Source organism: Phalacrocorax aristotelis, chromosome 6 (assembly GCF_949628215.1).
Source record: "Phalacrocorax aristotelis chromosome 6, bGulAri2.1, whole genome shotgun sequence".
NCBI classification, from domain to species: domain Eukaryota; kingdom Metazoa; phylum Chordata; class Aves; order Suliformes; family Phalacrocoracidae; genus Phalacrocorax; species Phalacrocorax aristotelis.
In genome coordinates this window covers 19,687,598-19,707,050 of record NC_134281.1, presented here as the reverse complement: position 1 = coordinate 19,707,050, position 19,453 = coordinate 19,687,598, and the positions used below count along the sequence as shown (strand labels likewise).

Below are 19,453 nucleotides of genomic sequence, written 5' to 3'. Positions count from 1 at the left end.
ATACAGTTTTTGTGGCTAAAATTTGTGATACTTTAAGATATATATTGATCATGCAAACATACAGAGATATATGTGGTCTATATAACTATCTAAATTTTATTTATGATGCAAAACCAAGTCAGCACTATTATTTATGAATACAGTTGCAAACCTGCTTCTCTGTTACATGATCAGCTAAACTCCACTGCAAAGCAGCCATCAGGGTTGCCCAGCCTAGAGTGAAGCGGCATTCTACAGGACCGTGGGAGTGAGCAGGGTGCTGCTGCCATGCTATGGGGCTCAATGCGTGATCCACTGCATTAGGGTTTTATTCTGCAGCTTCTTCTCCCAAACAATTAGAACATGAGGAAGAATCCTACAGCCCTGGGAAATAATGGTTTCTTCTTAAGAGCTTCTTTTTGTTTAGGAGGAAAGTTATAAGGTGGCATTAAAAAGCACCTGCTGCATCACCATCAGATGTCTCACCATTTGAGTTTAAATGTCTCATCTGAAAGAATTCCCAACCATGTTTCCTCTAAAGCAATTGAAGCTGCTTGGGTTTCAGCTTTTGCTGCTGCTGTTTAGAGTAATGCTAATTAACATTCTGGGCAAAGGAGCAGAGTGTGGGGAAGGAAAATGCTTATGATTTGTAAATGCCACTTTGCTCTTCTGCCACTGTCCCTCCAGGGAGAGGATTTCTTTTTTCTTGTTCTTGTTTCCCCCGCCCCGTCTTGGTGTAAAGCTGATAGTTGGGCATCTATTTTACCTTATGCATATGCATAACTGTTCACTGTGTCTACCTGTATGATGTGAGGGTACCTGCATGCGCGCAGAGCATGGATGTGTTGCTTTGAGAGTACGTGAATGCGTGGCTGGTGCATGCAAGCCTTTACCAAAGGAGGAGGCATGTGGCAGGCTGTCTGTGCTACAAGTTTCCCATTCCCTTGATAAGCTACAAGCAAATGGGGGTGAAATCAGAAATTGACAACATGCTGTCAGGAGGAATTAATTTCTGTCCCTGATTAACTTTATGCTGGAACAGCAGGAGGCTAATACTTCATCATACATGGTGCCTGATGCAACCTTTGTTTACACAGAGTAGATCTGAACCCATCCCCAGTCCTGTTCTTCCCTGGTTATTTTATCTTAGGTCCAAGTGGCAGGGCCATTGCTCTGGATGTGTAATGACAGGCCACATATGCATTTCCTAATGCTGATGGAAAGTACTGAAAAAAGTCTGCCTGTGCTTTGGGGGTCTGGCTTGAGCTGTCCAAGAGTTCTCTTTCTGCTTGTAGTAGCTTTAATGGACTGGTCAGTGCTGAGAGGCTCCTGGAGAAGTATTAATAGCCTCTGTTCATGTGCTACCTTTCCTCTAAGGCTTCCATAATACTTTGCAAAAAATCAACAATAAATTATTTCAAAGTGGGAGGTCAGCAGGGCCATTCAGACTCGGGAAGATGATTTGCCCGTGATCACACAGGCAGGTTGGTACTGTGCTTGTCGCAAAGGGGGAATATGGACCCAGTCCCCTCTCTCAGCCATAAGTGCCAGACAATTGCTCCCCATCTGGACCTAAAGCTTAATTAAGATCGCACACTGTCGTAGGTAGAGTGCAGGTGTGGAACTGAAATAGCACTTTGTGTCGACAGTAAAGTGCACAGGCAGCGCTGTGCAGGGAGCTGTTCCTGTAATAACAGATGGGTCTGGAGCTTGGCCATGTATTTGTGAGCATGTGCCTGTGTGCAGGGGGAAAGGGCTGGGACAGCAGGGACTAAAGCCCTCAAATATTGGGAAAGAACTGAAGAAGGAGAGGACAAGGCAAGTAGGGATGCAAGTGTCTGCGCAGATTTGTGTGATGGTATTTGGGTAGATCAGAGTGATTACTTCTGGGGATGCTGGTTCCCTCTGGCCCAGCTCTGGCTTTCACACTGTGGGTGCTTCCCTGCACCCTGGGGTGCGATTGGGACCTGGGGACCAAGTTCTTCCCTATTGCTGGGACAGCTCTCCTGCAATATTAGTGTACATAGGCAGAGTTTGTTGGCTATTAGGATTGCAGATTATCCTCCTGTCTCTTCTTTGGCCCTATGGAGACCAGAAACTCACAGCCCATATATATACCTGCTTCTGCAAAGCCTGTATGTCTGGCTCTGCCTGGGAAAAGAACAGGCTACCCTTTGATCTCTGTCCCAACCCTGTAACACATCTAGTGAGTTAGTCATTATACTAGTCATATGGATCAGCTATATCTAGCAAAGGGCATTTTCCCTTGCCTTGGTCCTTGTTTCTTGTTGAGGACCACCCTTCCAAGAGCTGAAGCTGACCTGCCCTGGCTGATACCAGGGAGAGGACTGGATAGCCCATGAGTCACTGCTGCATTATTCAGGGATGATGGAGGAGAATTTACCATTGTTAACCCCCCAAAATGCTGATCAAGCAAGCTGTGGCTGGTTTGGGAGGCAGGGTGCTGGGCAAGGTTGGCAGGAGACGGTGCAGCCGGGAGCAGCTTCCACCTGCAGCCGAGTGAGTGCCTGCAAGTTGGAAATCTCATAGGGTCTGTGAAAGGTGGACCCATGGGATGCTTACCTTCTGCTCCCCACTGAGGAAGAGTCCATGTCTGGTCCTTCCCACGATGTCAGCAGGCAGACATGTGCCTTGTTTGTTTGTCACAGCCACAGCTAAATGAGCAGCTGACTGAGAAGGCTGGTGCGGGGGGACACACACATGACAACTTACTGCTCTGCTAAAAGGTCCCCACTGCATTTTCTTTTTAATTTGAAGGGCTTCTCAGTAGGCTGTAGGGGCTGGGATGCGACAGCTGCACCTGCATGGCACTGGGAGGCTGAGTTCTAGCAAATCCTGCATGGAAATAGCCTGGAGTAGGGGGCTGCAGCAGCAGGCTGGGTTTAGCAGGCGCATCTGACGGACGACTGCAGTTTTTCTCTGCCATAATCACATATTTTGGAGGTCATGAATATGAGGAATGTGGAGGAACAGGAAAGGGTGGGACACAGTACAGAAGGATGCATTTGAAGCCCCCCATCGCCACAGGTTGCTGTTGTACATCACTGCTAACCTTTACCTCCTGCTCTGATATTCCATGGCAGGGTGCAGCCGCTCATTGCCCTGCTCTTGTCAGCAATCAAATCAGGACCTGGGATCTCAGAATTCCTCAAATCTGCTCTTGCAATTCCTGTCTGAGCACTCTTGCACTGTCTGTCTGGCCTTTCATCAAAAAATGTGTGCCTTACTATGCTCAAGATCTGGGCTCTGTTTTTCCCCCTCACCTCAATCCTGAGCTGTATTTTCTTTTTCCCCAAAGTTCTAGGTTTGGGCACCTGATCAAAAGTGCCCAGGTTTGACAGACGCCTGGAGATTTTAGGGAGTGTTTTGAATAGCACCCTGGTGAAGAATCTACCAACGGCATTTCCTAATTGTCGCCGTAATTGTAGTTTGAACCCAAGACACTTGGATATAAAAAGCATTAACTTCTGGGAAAGAACAAATGAATTTGAGGTTTTTAGCTTACAAGAGTAGAAACGAAAGTAGGACAAATCTTCAGATGTATAACGGTGCACAGCAGCACAAGGCAGAAGTGCCTGTTCTTCATTAATTCTGGGTCTCTCCACCAAGAACACTGTTTTAAATTGCAGCAAGGGCTTTTCAGTTTAGGCACCAAAAAGTTTTCAAGCAGGGTCATAAGCACCAGAGCATTTCGGCTTGGCAGGCACAGGAATGTCCATCACTGGATGTCTTTATGAACAGGTCAGAGGAGCGTATGTGGAATGAGATAACTCTGATGATTATTTTAGAAGTAACACATCCGTGATACTACTTTCTGTTGTGGGTACCTGAGCAGCCTGGGACTATGTGAGGTGGTGGGATCCCTCCTAGCCCTGTTCTCTGTGATGCTGCAGGGGTTTCTAAATCTTTTAGAGGAGTCTCTCTGTTCAGATATTGGATCTCTGGAGGTTGCCTTCAGAAGAGACATCCAGTGGGATCTCTGTGGGTGCATATCTCTCCTGCTCCTGTGCCCTTCCAAGACTGTGCTGAAAACTAAAACCTGGGCTGGGTTTCTCACCTGGAGTGTTTGGTGCTGATGCTGCAGCTCGAGTCTTGCTGGTGGGGCTTTGGAGGTGGGACTAAGTTGAAAACCTCAGCTGATAGGACTTTACAAGAGGGTCACCTCTTTATTAAAATCATGAGGTATGTGGTATATTTTTGTTAGTCTGTGGACCCCACTGGCTCAGGGAGCAGGAAGCACTAGCAGGAGAAAAGATGAGTCTGGAAATGCGTGGAAGAAAGCTTGTCTACAAGTGTATTCTCTGTGTCCTGTGGGGACAAGGAGAAGCTTAATGAGCCTATATCACAACAGAGAGGACTTCACATTAGACATGTAATGACTTTCTAGCAGGCTGGCTAGGAAAACACTGGAGGACACCAGCCAGGGGCTCTCTACCACCAGTGGGCAAGAGCAGGGCTTTTGAAAGAACAGGTTAGATGGATCCTGCATGAGCCAGAGGGTTGGGTTGGACAAGTGGCTCTCTTCCAGCCTTGCTTCCAACGAGTCTGTGCATTTACAGAAATTATTCCAATGCTTGAGATTAGGGAAAAAAGCTTGTAAAAATTAATCCCTGAAGATCAGAGAAAGCCCCAAAACCTACATCAGAAGTTAAATCAAGAGAATTGCAAAGTTGCTATTTCTAGAAGTTCAATTTCTTTAAAATAGATCATTACTCTGCAAAAAACTGTAGGGGTAACTGTTGACAGTGCTGACTTATGCTGGCCTAGATTTCAATCGCTCTAGCTCTAATAAGAGATTTAGTTTAATTCCATGTCAGTGGAGTTATCCCAAATTTCCATTGCTGCAGCTGACAGCTGAATTTGGCCAGTGGTAGCCATCAATAATAAGACAGTGCGAGGTAATTGTTAGTCTTTTTCTTGTATAGTTAGAAGGAAGGCCTGTAAAATATGTCTGTGAGCTTTAGTGTTACAGGTGGCACAGCACAGCCTTTTTCCACAGACCTTCCTACAAGAAGCAGCAGCTTTTCTGGCACAGGTCTAAGCTGTTTTGGGAAAGAGGCCTTAGTTACTTATTTAGAGTCAAGTCTCTGAGGATCTGTGAGTCTTGCATTGCTCAGTGCAGAGCAAGAAAGGGAGCTGTGTGTGCCTGGGGTACGCTTGCAGGGAACAGGGAGCAGCTTTTGCCTGGCTGCAGCAGCCCTGCCCTGGACACTGCTGCTGTCGGTGTGCTTCAGCAAAAGAGGCTGGGTGAAATGCTTTCCATCTTCTGTTATAGCAGTGGTGGTCCCTTCCTCATCCTCCTCATTTCTGGAGAAACTGTGTCCAGTGAGATCCCACCTTGGGTCTGTATTAGCTTTTGTAATTTCAGTGTCCTAAACATGTAGACTTGGAGCACAATAAAGGAAAAAAGTTTTAAACTGTCCAGCAACTCCAAGAAAGGCAGAACTGCAGCCACACAGAGTCCAGGGGTGATCTGAGCAGCAGAGAAGTTTCTTGCTTTATCTTTCCCTAACCATCCTCATTATCTTCTCCCATTCATCTCATTCATGTGCTCTCTGAAGGCATCAGTCCCAGCACAAAACCTCCCTCCCTACCTGGACTTCCTGCTCCATTCCCACTCTCCTCAGAACCCTCCTTCAGTGTCCCCTTCCTCCCAACCCCTGCACTTGTCCTGGTGGGTCTAGTGTGATGCTTCAGCAGAGCATGTGCCTGTCTGCCTGAGAGTGCACTTTAACTTCCTTCTGTTAAACTGATGATCCATTCCAAAGTTTATTTTAATCCTTGCTTATAGGTAAACCAGTGGGAAATTGAGTTCCGTTGAACTCTGATATAAATCAAGCATGTATTTCTGGAAGAGCTTCACATGGAAGGATTTGTGCCGCTGTATCAATGCACCCTTTGATCTGACCTATCACTTGCTTCAGTACAGCATAATTTCATTCTTTTAGGGAGCCTGAGGTAAACTTGGTATGATCCATCATGCAAAGGCACTGATTCTGGTAAAAATAGTATAAAGCTGAAATATAGTGGAATAGTACACCTTGATCTGTGACAGCATCCCTCCTATGATACAGCTAGGGTATTCTAGGAGCAATTTTAATTATGCTGATTTGAAGTACAGCTGTTGTGTATAGACATGACTTAATCAAACTGGTTAAACTCTCCTGCATATATCCTGAAGGAAAGCAGTTGATGTACCTTTTAAAAATACTGTGTTTTCCTTAGTAAAGGTTTTGTTATGTCCCATATAACCAAGAGAGCAGCCAGAGTCAAAGATCAGGTTGGGGATTTTTTTTTCTGTTTTACTGTAGAAGTATATATCTTTAGAGATCATGTGATCTCTGAATGCATTTGGGCATTTGTCTGAGATGCTGTAGCTGTTCTCTCCTTCTCATATGTTAGCATAGGAGGCTTTGGTGGGTTTGTGCCCTGACCTGGCAGCAAGACCGCACCATCCAAGAGGCTGTGAGTATGCAGAGGAGTGTCTGGGCAGAGTTCCCATCCTGGTTGAGACCTTACATTTTCAACTATGCAGTGATTTATTTTTACAGCACTTTATCGGAAAGGAGAAGACTGAGTTTGAAGTATACTCTCTGCAGATACCCAGGCAGGTCTGTCGCTCTGAGAGTTCTCCATACGTGGGTTTGGGCTGCTGAAGACTAGAAGCAGCTTTCCAGGCCAGGAGAGGTTTTCTATAATCCAGGTTAACCGTGCATAGCCCTTTACCCCTGTCTAGTTGCTAAATTATGCATAGCAGTTTCAGGTCTGCTTCGGGGCTGGCAGGCCTGAAGTCTCAGCTGTAGAGGTTCATGATCCTCGGTTGAGTGAGCAGAAGCCCAGCCAGTGCCACAGAGGATGGGAGATGTGGGTGCCAGTGCTGGACAGGGCAGGATGGGGAGTGCTAGAGCAGCTCCCCCTCTCCATCCCTGATGGAGTGGGCTGCCTTCCTTTCATCCCCCACATCTTCTCTGGTACTGCTGCCTTTTAACAGGCTCTTTAGTGACGGAGAGATACCTTAGTTCTATGGTTTGTTTGCTTCAATTATAGCTGACCGTCCCTGAGGAGCAGCTAAACTGCACATATCTCTGTTCTGCTTCTGCAGGAGAGCTGTGAAGAGGTGCTCGGAGGGTCCTCGCTTTTTATTAGGTAGGCGGAAGGAAAGAGTGCAGCAGGGAAATGGCACTGTACAAGGACAGAGGGAGACGGGGTTAGTAAATGTCAAGCTGTTTGCCTTATGCGTGCACTTGAGCACATCCACAGGCTGCAGGAGCAGTGGCTCTCACTGGGGACAAGGCAGAGGTTGAGGTAAGGGGCAGGTAAGGCTCTGGGAGCTGGCTGCCTGCACTGCTCCCAAGGGGAAGCATCACGATGGGTGCCTGGACTTGGGGCTGGCCTCAGAGTTGTGTCCTCAGGGCTTCTGGTGTCCATGGTACCGGCTCTGGGGGTTGGCATGGGGTAGATTTGCAAAGCCCTCGCTGGACTGCAGCACCACTGCTCACCTGCAGCTGCTTCCCTTTGCCTTCCCCCCTCCTGACTCCTCGACAGGGAAAACCAAGATCTACCACCTTTCTGGCTGATGGCTGCTTTGCTAGAAGGCCATCGCTGTGCCCTCTGCTGGTCCCCATCCCCCTCATCCCTGCAGCAGTGTGTGACCTGCTCTGTACAATGTGGTACAGGCAGCAACAATTGTCCTGGTGGGCTGTCAGCAAGGCTGCTATCACTCTTATCACTGCCTGCTTGATTATCCCTGACGCTGTGCCGAGGCTGACATCCTCCTAATGTAATATAGACACTATGATGATTACCATCATTGCAAGAACTATAAGCACCAGACGATGAAATTTAACAACAGTAGGTGCAGCAGGGACGAGGAGTGAGATGGGAATTGTGCTGTCTCTGCTCTCTGCCTGTGGCCCTGAGCAGTCTCCATCTTCCAGCAGGATCTCTGGGATTTTGCACTCCTTTTCCTCCCTGTTACCCAGCCACAGTGCTTGGCCTGGACTATCTCAAGGTGCTCTTGCTGGTCATTTATGTTACTGGGCAATTTTTCTCTAGGCTCCCTCTTCATCAGAGCTGTACCTCTATGTACCCAAGGCACAAGCAAGTCTGCTCGAGTGTTCCCTCTGTTCCTCTTCAGTGATACCCTGAGCCATGGGGAAACGGCAGGACCCCACTGTAGGTGGGATGAGACTCAAAATGGGCCAGACCACCACTTGTCTGGTAGAGACCAACAAATCCTTAATCTCCAGGAGAAGCACTGTGTGTCTGAGCAAGTGGCATCTCAAAGGGCAAGTATCCTGCTGCAGTGTTTGTTGTACCAACTAATTGCCTTTGCAGAGACCGTACCTGGGTCACTGTATGAAGGTGATCACCACAGGCTTGGCTGTGGGAGCTTGAAGTATCCCCCTGAACAGAGACCTTTACTGCCCCCCTTCCCCCCCAAGTAATACCAGGTGGGAAAAACCTTTTGTTTTTCTGGTGTGTGGCCTTTGTAGGGCATGACATGGCACAGTCCCCTCTCGAGGGTGTGAGGGCTTATCTCAGGTGTGCATGACTGTCATGCCTGTAGAGGTGTGGTTTGTGTTTGGCCTGCCTCACCTGGATGCCTACTTTGTACCAGTAGGCATGCCTACTTTGAGGTGCAATGCTCTGGGAGCAGGAAGGGAGCCCGCTCTGTTGCTGCATGTAGTACTTTGCTCTTTTGCAAGTATGCCAGGTCTGCACTGTGATTAAACGCCAGTGTTTGGACTGCAGCTGTCCAAACCAGCTGTACTGGATTCATGCGGGGGGCAGGAGGGAATTCTGGAAGATGGCTGTTACCCAGACCAGATGCCTTTGCAGCAGGAGCATGAGAACTGCAACCTCTCCCAGTGGGGCTGCAGGGCTTGGCCCTGAGCAAAAACCCCAGCTGGAGTTTGAGCTGTGGGTATGGCCTGTGTCCTGGCCCAGTGGGGCTGAGAGGCTGCTGGGGTTACCAACTGCCATGTTAGGGTTCAGCTTTTTGATTGTTGTTTTTAAGTGGGGTGGAGGGGTAGTATTGGCATGGAGATGATGCTGTGCAAGCACAGTAGTGCTGCCTCTCTGGTAGCTTGAATTTTGGAGAATGGCTGCTTCTTGGGGGATGTAAAATGGAGCTGAGAGGAGAGGGAAGGAGAAGGCCTCTCTTTTGGATTACATGTGTACCCCACCATCCCAGCCCTCCGGTCAGTGTCCCCCCTCGTCCTGGGCAAAAAGGCCAGAAACTGGCCCTGCCACTGTGCATAGGATGCCAGCACCCGTGGAAAACAGCAAGGCTTTCTAGTGGTGCCCTGAGACACATGTGCTAATGGTGCTATGCAGTGAGCTCCCCTAAAGTTTATTTTCTTTCATGTTTTATCATCAGATACCTTGACCCATAGGAAGGTGCTGGGACCTCTTGTGGCAGCTCATCAAGTAGTGATTTCTGCACTCATGGGAGGATTTCTACACCTTCTCTTCCTTCTCTGGCTGCCCAGTTTCATGGTGCTGGGTGTGCTCACGGGGGATTGGGGAGTGGCAAATGCTTTCTCTGAAGCCTGGCAGCTCCCTGGATATAAGCACAGAGGGAATTAATAGCAGAGATGAGCATCACTTGGTGTGTATTAGGAGCAAGGCAAACAAGTGAATTTAGAGAATGAATATCCTGAGGCAATACAAGATCTGCCTTTTCAGTTATACGGTTGCTGCTGTGAGCATGTATTGGCAATTGGTTGTGTTACCAGCTCTACTTTTTAGTAAGGCTACTTAGCACTTCTGTGCAGGTTTAGATCATCTTCTCAGCTGTTCATAATTGCACTATGCTTACAACTATTTGGGATTAAAGTTTTCATGTTTCAGGGTGTCGAGCTGTTTGATTCCCCCCCCCCCACTTGCCACCATTATATATATTTTTTAATTTCAACTTGATACTTTGTGTCGTTCCCCCCGACTCGTGCCACTTACTATTTCACTCTCAGCATCCACTGCTGGACTTTTCTTTCCACTGCCATGCCTAGATCTTCTGGCGACTGAATCCAGCTTCAGCCTTTCCCAGACTTTTTACTGTGATTTGCAGTTTATAATTTGATCTTGATCCCTATCCTCTGAATACGGCAGCTTCCTCCTCTGTGCTGCCTTAGGGCTAACACCTCCTTAGGTAATTCAGGGGCTCTGTGCAGCCCCTCTCCTGTCCGGTAACTTCAAGTTTGCCAACCATGCTGAGCAGGGCTAACGCAGGGGCATTACTTCTTGTTTCAGCATGGCTAGAGCATTGCAGGATTGGGCTTCACTCTCATGTTCCTGCATTGCCACCCACTTGCCCTGCCTGCAGGGAGGATATGTGCAGACTGTGAGGGGATGGGGTGTGTTCACGAAGGAGTTGCAAAAGTAAAACCCAGTCTACCAAGAGCATGAAACCTGCACCCCCCTTCTCTCTGAGGTGTCAGTATGGCTGTGTGTGGGTGTACCTACATGGAATCAGAAGCAGTGGTTTCTTGACTCCGAGGCACTGCTGTTACAAATTTCAAACCCAGGTCTCGGAGCACCAGATCACAGGAGAATTTCAATGAGAATGGCTTTCTAATGTGGACAAAGCTAAGGGCTTTTGCCATCAGTGAGGAACATTTGGGATGTCTTTGGCCAGAAATTTCGCCCTCTGGATTTTTCCTTGAACTGAATCAATATGGGACATGTCACCTTAGATAAGTAAAACCAGCCAAGTTCTGAATAACCCAAAGCGAAATGCTACAATGGAGAGCACGAAGCTATCTTAATTGCCTGGAGCACTACCATTCATTCTTGTGCTTGTATGGTCACTGTTAATTTATGCTGGATTGTTCTAATTAACACTGATGAACTGTTCAGCCAAGAAGACTGCAGAGCTCTGCAGCTGCTGAGAGAACTGGAGGAACATCTTCTGGTTTCTCTTTCTGTTTCTTCCCCCTTTGTGGACAGGCACTGTTTCTGTCCATTACCAATAGGAGACAGTTTTCAGTTTCATAATAGGAAAATACTAATGTCAGGATGCCCTCCTTACCCAAAGATTTCTCCTTGAAGATTGCTCCTCTTTGCTTTCCTAATTGTCGCTGCTCAGCTGGGGGTAGCGTGTACCTTCCAAACACAATAATTTGTTATACTGTTACTTACCAAAGGGGGAAAAAGTATAATATTCCTTTGTGTTGAGCTTTCCTTGCTTTAACCCTTTCTGTACTGACGTGGGGCATTTTTCTCTAACATGGGATGTTTTGCTATTGGCAATGCATGCTTTTTGGTCTGAAGCTCAGGGTGTGAGGGAGCTCTAATGTGAAGAACACCTAGAAATTATTTCTGCTGGAGTCTGAGGTTGCCTCTAAAATGTGTTCTCTTACTAAAGCATTCTCTCTGCAGTGACTGCACTCTTGTAACGATCACCTAAAATAAGATAGGAGTTGTCGAATTGATGTGAAGTATGGGTGATTTGGGGACCAAAATGATTTGGGTGAAACCCTTGGAACTGGATCGGTTGAAAACTTAATGCTTGGAGTTACCCTTCCTTGAAGACTGGCAGGTCTGGAGCCTGCAAGAGCAGAGCCTTGAGGAGGGTGTTGGAGCCATGCTCCATGTGTTTCTTAGGGTCTGAGGAGTTGAATGAGGATTGCAGATGTTTGGCTTGCTGCGTCTCTGCTCTTGGGTCATGGGTTGTGCTCTTACAGGTCAATAACCAGGAAAATTCACATAAATGCTGTTTTCTCCAAAAACTTGGAAAATGAGCAGGTCTGAGCCTTTTGTGTGCCACCCCACTGATAGAGTGGGGTGGGTTACCATCCTGACAGCGAGGGCAGGTTACCTGAATCCCTTGGGGCTTTTTAGGGGGGGAAAAATCCAGTTCCCTGGAGTAGACTAGGAGGGAGTAATGGTGTATGTGGACAAAAAGCTCCTGGCAGAGGCATGCTGTCAGGAATGTCCTAGTGGCATGGAAGAAAGGAGGAGCTCTGGCAGAGCAGGGACCCCAGTGAGAGCTGCAGAAAGCAAAGTTGAAGCCTGAAGATTAACTGCGTAGTTCTGGAGGGACCTTGCAATGCCAAAAGAGCAGCCTTTGCTTAGTCTCTAAGCATACTCCTGTGGCTTCAACCTTATAAAATGCTTTGTTTAACCATGAAAGGAAAGGGGAGGCTGTGGTGGGGACCTGCTCATCTCCTGAATTCATTACTAGCTGCCTTTCAACAAGTCACTTCCTGCTCCAGCTCATTAACATCTGGAAAAGAAAAAGGGTGGAATAAGTAGTTTCCCAACATATCAGGAAGGTTTCATCCTGTTCTTGAGTGATGTGCTGTTGTCTGGGTCCTGTGCACCTGCCTGTACCTTTACTTTTGCTGGTTCCACCAAGAGAAAAAATTGTGGTGGTATCGGCCTGGTGGGTGTCACTAGCCAAGCTCTTCTCCTTATTCTTGCCTTCATGCTGGCAGCACAGGGTGAAATGTGGGTGTTTGAGGTATGCGTTTGTCTTATGGAAGCTGGTTGTTTACTGTTTGTGTTTGGGTGCCGCTCTGAGACCCAGGGCAGAGGCAGGTAGATGTTTTGTGAGGAATGGTTGGTGTACCACCTGGTCGCTTCTCTTGTCATAATGGTCCACTCTGCAACAAACCAGCAGTTACAGGCAGAGTATTTCACCTCTAATGAAGCTTCAGCAAAGAGGGGTTTTTGTCCCATGAGAAGCAATGATTCAGCTCCCAAGGATCATGTAAGGTTGGATAGGTGCCAGACATGCTTAGCATGGAAATCTCAGTTAAGCTTGGAGTCAGCTACCTCCTTGGGGATGTCCAGCTCTCCTTGTAGGGTTTTCTGCTGCCAGGTGTCTTCATGTCTGGAACTGCAGGTATTTGCAAGTAGCCTGAAGATTCAGAGAGAAACAGAATCCTGTTTGCTGTGTGGTTTTCTTTACGTGTCTTAAAAGAAGTTAAGGCATGAGGATTTTTTTTTTCTAATCCCAGATGATTGTAAAAAGCTCTTCTCTTTTTCCCTGCGTTGTTTGCACCTCAGTTTGCAGACAGGCTGAGTTAACAAGTCAGAAAATGATCTGAGGACAACTGAGGGGTTGGTGGTTGCAAAGTCTTGTGGGGGGACCGAGCCCTTCTTATTGGGGTAGTACTGATGCCAACAACATTTGCCTTGAGGTTGGCATTGTCCTCTGCAGTTGTGTGATGTGGCTTGGAAGGGCAGGTCCACAGGCCGCAGCTGCAGGCTTTGGTGCAAACATTCAAATCCAGGTAATTGCATCTGGCCCTCAGGATAATCCCAGTGTCTTTCCCCACAGTCCCCACTACAGCCTGGCCAAGTTCTGGACTAGTTGTAGAAATCCTGATTTTCTGAGGGTACCACTTTATTATGGCTTGCTTAGAGGTGAGGTTTTATCCAACTTCATGTCATCCCCTTGCTCCCATTCCTGGTACCTACTGCTGCCTGTGCCTGGGGCTGCCCTGCCTACACCTGTGCTGCCAAGCTTCGCACCTAACAAACCTGCAGGCAGTGCACAGTGAGCTTGGGCAGTCAGGCAGTTGGTCTTGTATTTGCAAAACCCAGCAAGTGGCCTTGGGAAGGGGGTGTATGAGTGATGAGTGGACTTCAGGGGTGTGTTTGGGTGAGGGGGAGCACAGTAGGAAGCATGGTGGTTCTGCCTGTGCTGCTGGTTTGGATTCTCAGAGGTGGGGGGGTGTAGGCAGTGTGGTGGGCAACTCAGCTTTTGAGCTAGAAGGTGGGATGCTCATAGCCTGCAAGCATGAAGGCAGGCAGCTATAAAGACAATGGTGTGGGCAGTAGATCAAATGCATTTTTTTTCTGGTTGAAAAGCCTTTCTTCCCTTGTTCCCCTTACTTCCAAAGCTGGTATTGTTACCTAATCCAGGTTGCTAAAATTCTTCTGTGTTAGAAGATCAGCTTTTCTGTGAGAAGACTGCTGTACTTTCTCTCTAATATTGACTGTCTTTCTCTTGTTTCCCTTCTTAGATCTACAATGAGAATAGAAACCTGTTTGAAGTCAAGGAGAATGTGCCAAGGAAATTGGTGGAGAAGGTCGCAGGGGACATTGAGAGCCTCTTGGCCAAGAAAGTCCGTGCTTTAAAGGTAAGGTGATGGGCCTGCGTGCTGATCCTGTCTGATTTGTTCAATTTAAAGAAGAGGGTTGATGCTGGTGTAGCATTATGATCTCAGCTTCAAATTAATTTCTATGGTTGTGTGGCCTTTTCTGGGAACTGCATCCTGCAGTTGCACAGATTCATATGGAGTATGTCGGTTGTGAGGTGAGGACATATCATGTGAGGATCTACTATAGGTATCTTCTTGCTTTGTATCTCCTTCTCTCCAACTGAAAGTGCTGCCACAAGAATGCAAGAGACTGCAAAAGCCTGGCAGCAAATTTGACCCAGTCATCTAACCGGGAGTGTGGTGAGCGGGAACAAAGGCACATCAGTTTCCCTCCATAGCTCATGGAAGTGTTTAAGGCAAGTAGGGCTTTTTTCCTGTTTAGGAGAGGGTGCCCTGAAATGCTGGTACTGCCACTTGAATCCTATGATTTACTGTGTGTGTCAGTTGCCCTGCGTACGTTTCCAATCTATTGTCCTATTTTATAGCACTCCTTTTAAAACATTCATTTTATCTGTAGTGGAGTGAGGTAACCTGCTCATGGTGCTCAGCTGGCGGTGGCTGTACAAAGGTGGCAGTGGAGATGCTCTCTCTGCTGCAGAGGGGTATGGGAGCCATGTAAGAGTTTCACTTCCAGAAGCTCTAGTGTCCTCTCAAATACCTGACTGTAGTGAGCAGGATGTTGTGCAATGGACATCTGGCAGTATGGCCAACTGGGCGTCTTGCACCTTGATTAACTAGAAGTGCTTTGTGGGATGATAGCTAAGGGGAAGGCTCAGAGCGGGTAGCATTGCTGTTGTGTCTGCATAGGGACTATAGCCAAAAAGACTTGATCACCCTTCAACCTGATTGGCAGGAAAGGGAGCACAGGAAGAAGTACCATGGTGAGGGAAGAGGTGTTGCAATAATTGAGGTCTAACTAAGACAGTGAGAGTTTGGGAGCTACCTATCCCCATAGTTGGGTAAGAAGTAGCAGCTCAGAGAAGGTATGCAGAAGGAATCGCAAGACACCCACGTAGGCCAGGGGAGTCTCAAGACCTGATAGGATTTGAGTCAAGTGCAGTTGAAGGCCAGCTTGACTGATGGGATAGCATAGGGTTGTCCACAGTAACTGATATAGTAACTGTAGGGATTTAGGTGAAGACAACTGTTCTGTATTCAGTTCTTGAGTTTATGAGGTAAAGATCAAGCCTACCTGGGACTCACACAAAGTGTTTTAGCTTGAACGGAAGTAGCTGAAGTGGGACTAAATAGGTGGACATTGTCATCACTGCATCTGGGTTTGCAGAAGTGAAGAACAGGGAGGCCAGTTGTTTTTTTAACATGAGCTTACATGTTTGCATAGTTTGTGTGCATGCATGAGCATGTATCATCTATTAAATGTTCCAAAAGTGTGAACCATCTGTAGATGCTGGAAGAAGACATGGGTCACAGAAGTTAGTTGCATACTTGATATGCACCTGGACAGCATGTGGCTCCTATGGAATGGGCAGGGTAATGCCATGTAACCCAGTGTTAAGACTGTGCTGGGTGGTTTCCGCTGTGCTGTTCAAATTTCAGCTGATCAGCCACTGTGTTTTTTTTCTTACCTTTTGCTCCAACTCTCACAGACTTGCAGAGACTTTGTGCACCTTCTGGTGCTAGGTCAAGGGTAGGACTGGTGCCTGTCGTACAAATAACCTTGCTCATCTTCCAATTTTACTTCCTTTTTGTTGGGTTTTTTGGGCAGAACTGTTTGGTGTGCTCTTAAGGGCTCACTTGCTGCTGGACCTCGATGCAGAGGAGTGACTCTGGCAGCACTGGTTAGATAATGAGCACTTGGTGCTCTTCTGTTGTAGTGGAAACAATGATCCATTGACCTGAATCATTCCCTTCAAGAGGACTCCTTCAAGCGCAGTCACAGAATGGAGCAGTCTCTTACATCCAGCTTGCATGTAAATTCTTGGCATCTGAGACTGGTGGTAGTGACAAAAAAAATCTGGAAATGGAGAAGTTGATGGGGAGGAGGAGAAATTGGATCTTCTGAGTTTCTTCCACATTGTGCTAAGCAACCTTGAAGCAGTGGGCCTCCCACAGCTGCTTCCACTCTCCAGCCTGTGTCGTCTTCTGTCTCAATTCTCCCCTTAGTTGAATCATCTCTCCTGGAGCCATTTCCTCCCCTTCTCTCATGACTCACGAGAATGATGATGACTTCTTGAAATATATTTTTAGCATCTGAGTCAGGTGGGACTCCATGTATCAGCAAGGGCAGGTGAGGAGGGAGACATGGATCCTCTCCTTGAAATATGAATTGCTGTGTCACTTGTACTCACTCTACTGAAAAGATGCCTCCCTGTCTCCTTTGCTGCAGGAGAGAGAAGGGATATTGCCTGTGCTTTGGTGCGGCTTTGTAGAAAGATGCCGGCTAGCCTTTGGACACACGTGATGGACGCACGCATAAAGAGTGCTGTTCTGGTTAGGTGGTGATTCAGCCCAACTACCAAAGAGCCTGTTCTCCTTTGTTTCTAAGTGAAAATATTAATGTGTCTTTATTAAAGTTACTGCGTGCAGAGCACTTATCATTAATACATATTTTCTTACCCTTGTGTGTTGCATTTCTAAGAAGCAGAAATCAAGCACAAGGAAACCAAACTTGGCTGTCTGGCCCTGACAGCCATGGTGCAGTGCTGTGGCACAGGTCTGGCACTGGCAGGACACTCTGATTTCACACATGCTTTTCAGAGGAGTGGCAGAGCCAGGGGTGTGTAGCAAAGAGAGTAATTGCTTCCTAAAATAAGTCATCTAGAAGGGGCTGCTTATTTGGATGCTGTCCCTCCTTTTTTGTTCCAGACTATCATATGTGATGACAGTCTCATCATGGGACAGAAAAATTCCTAGGAAGATCTCTTTGCACTCCCCAACTGTTCCAGCTGGCACTAGAGAAGAGCATCTACAGCTGGCTTCTAGAGGACTTTTACCCCATGTCCCATTCAGCAGCCTCTATTTGACCTGGAATTTTATCACTGCTAATTGCCCTTTTCCCCAGCATCCTCCAATGTCCTTTCTCCATGATGATTTGATTGCTTCAAACCTGCCCTCACAGTCTCCTGTGGGCTCTATAGTTCCAGATGGCTTTTATTCCCAAGTTTTAGCAGGAGGGGAGGTAGAAGAGATGGTCTTCAATACCAAAAGTACAGCTAGTCTCCTCCTTTGAAATGGAAGGAAAAGATACTGCTAATGTGGAGTAACTCCTGAAGGAGGTGACATTAAATTAATGCAGTGTACTGCATTGCAGGGAAGTTCCAGGGATTCGCTACAGGTGAGGTGTAAGGAAACAGTAGGTATGTTCCTGGCTGGGTAGAAGTTTAAGGGCTGCTCTTGTCCACACTCATGAGCTTGCCCTTCTTAGGGCAAAGAAAGACATCTTCCTTCATGTGTGGAAAGGAGCAAGGTGGCAGGTTTCCAAATGACTACAAATCCCCACTGTGTTTTCCTTGTATTGGGAATCACAGATGGCTGGCTGGTGGATTGACATAATCTGAGACCAGAATTCAACAGGTTAGTTGTTTGCCAAGTAGATTCTTTTGCCACTTTTTTTTACTTAAATTTCCTACCTCTTCTTCCATCTCTTGGTGTGTTTGGACCCCTCCTTGCCCTTGTGTGTGCTCAGAGAGATGTATACCTACAGGCTAGGGCTCCTTTGGTGAGCTTGTTTAGGGGACCAGCCGTTGGAGTTTGCCGTTGGAACACTGAGTGAGCCAAGGCAAAGCCATCACCTGGGGGTGAGCATGGGGCAGCTGCTGACTCTGGATTCCCAAACCCAAGGGGCATTTTTCTTTGTCCCTTTCTTTTCTTCTGTGTGTAGCCTGTCTAGGATTCCCCACTTCATGGGTAGTGGTGAGACCTTCCCTTCCTCTAAAGCCTCAGTGGCTGGTTCTGGTGAGGTTGGTGAAGATGGACTGGTTCTCTGTAGAAAGGAAATGATGCAGCAAAGATAAAAGGCACTGGAAAGAGCCTCCCTTGCCTCCTCCATATGCCTAGAACACAAGGGCATCTCTTCTTCCCTTCCCTGTGCTGTTTGCCATTCCCACTTCTTGCTCTTCCTGCGGAGCTGGGCTGCTCCTTCCTGCCACACCATGTCCCTAGATGCCCCAACCCTTTCTGCTGCTCATGGCCACCATGTTGATTTCAGCAGCCCAGCCCCACTTCTCACCTGTGCTGGCAACACCAAACAGCATGGATCAAAGTGAGAGGGTGGCAGGGGGGGAAGTTGGAGGCCTGCTGAGGTGACAAAAGGCTTTGGAAAGCATCAGTGCAAGCAGCTGAGGGGTTGCTGCATTGTTTCTGCTGCACAAGCCCAGTGCCTCAGGAAATTGTTCTATTGCCACAAAAGCATCTCTGCAGGGAAAAAGGGCGGGGGAGGAACAAGAGGAGGTCATTGCTTGTGGTGCAGGATCTACAAGGGTACTCCCCCTCTCCTTCAGGTCTTACGTGAACACCCCAGATCTGTTTCTTTTATTATACTAGGTGAAGTGACTGAGCAATGCCTCTGAGTGTTTCCTTTCCTGAAGCTCTGCAGACTGGGGGAGAAGGAAGTTGTGATTTGATGGAGGAGGAGGCTGAGAGAAGTTTTAGATCCTAGGCTATGTTTTAGGCTTGTTTCTACTCTTTATACAGTTCTTGTAAAGGCTGCTTTTGGATGCTGACTGCTTCATCCTTCCCATATTTAACTACAGACAACTTGCATTGCCTCCTGTGAGCGGCACATCTCACAGTTTACTGGGTGGGTTATGCCCTGAAGTGAGCTATTTATGCACTGTGACCAGCCTAAAGACTGCTGTCTGTGCCAGTGGTCTTCCCCCATCTCTAAAAAGAGACCTCCCTATCCGTAAAACATGGTACAAATGTCTTGGGCTCTGCCGTTGCCCCCATGGGATGCTGGTGGCATGGTTGGACTGATGTTTTTTCCAAAGAGCTGTTTTACTTTTGCTATTGTACATCACCAGAAAAATCTTTTGGCTTAAGGTGAAGTTTGTCATATTTCTGATGGACCTGAGCTGTGTGCAGTAAGTGTTGAATTCGATGCATTGAGCAGAAGCGTAGCAAAGTGGTATTTCATGTCTTTGAGAATTTATATGTGTGTGTTTATTTTATATAGATGTGTGTATATGTAATAGGTTTGGTGCACCTTGCATGAGTCTGGTGATGAAAGAACTAACAGCACTTAGCAGTAGTTAAGAGAAAAGTGTGTGGGTTTTATTTCTGTTGTGGAATTTTACTGCATATTTTTGTTGCTATGTATTTAGCTCCAGTATGAGATGAGCATCTGGGAGAAGGGAGGAGTTTGGTAGGAGGGTTCGAGG

At 47.3% G+C, this 19,453-nt stretch overlaps 1 protein-coding gene across 7 annotated transcripts in view; it reads left to right on the top strand.

The window, feature by feature from the left end:
• CACNA2D2 (calcium voltage-gated channel auxiliary subunit alpha2delta 2) overlaps window positions 1-19,453 on the top strand; it is a 236,553-nt gene that overhangs the window by 72,681 nt on the left and 144,419 nt on the right. For all 7 annotated transcript variants that reach the window (XM_075096400.1, XM_075096396.1, XM_075096394.1 and 4 more), the window contains exon 3: window positions 13,977-14,093. In XM_075096400.1, the coding sequence (XP_074952501.1) occupies window positions 13,977-14,093 (117 nt within the window). The remainder of the gene's footprint in view (window positions 1-13,976; window positions 14,094-19,453) is intronic.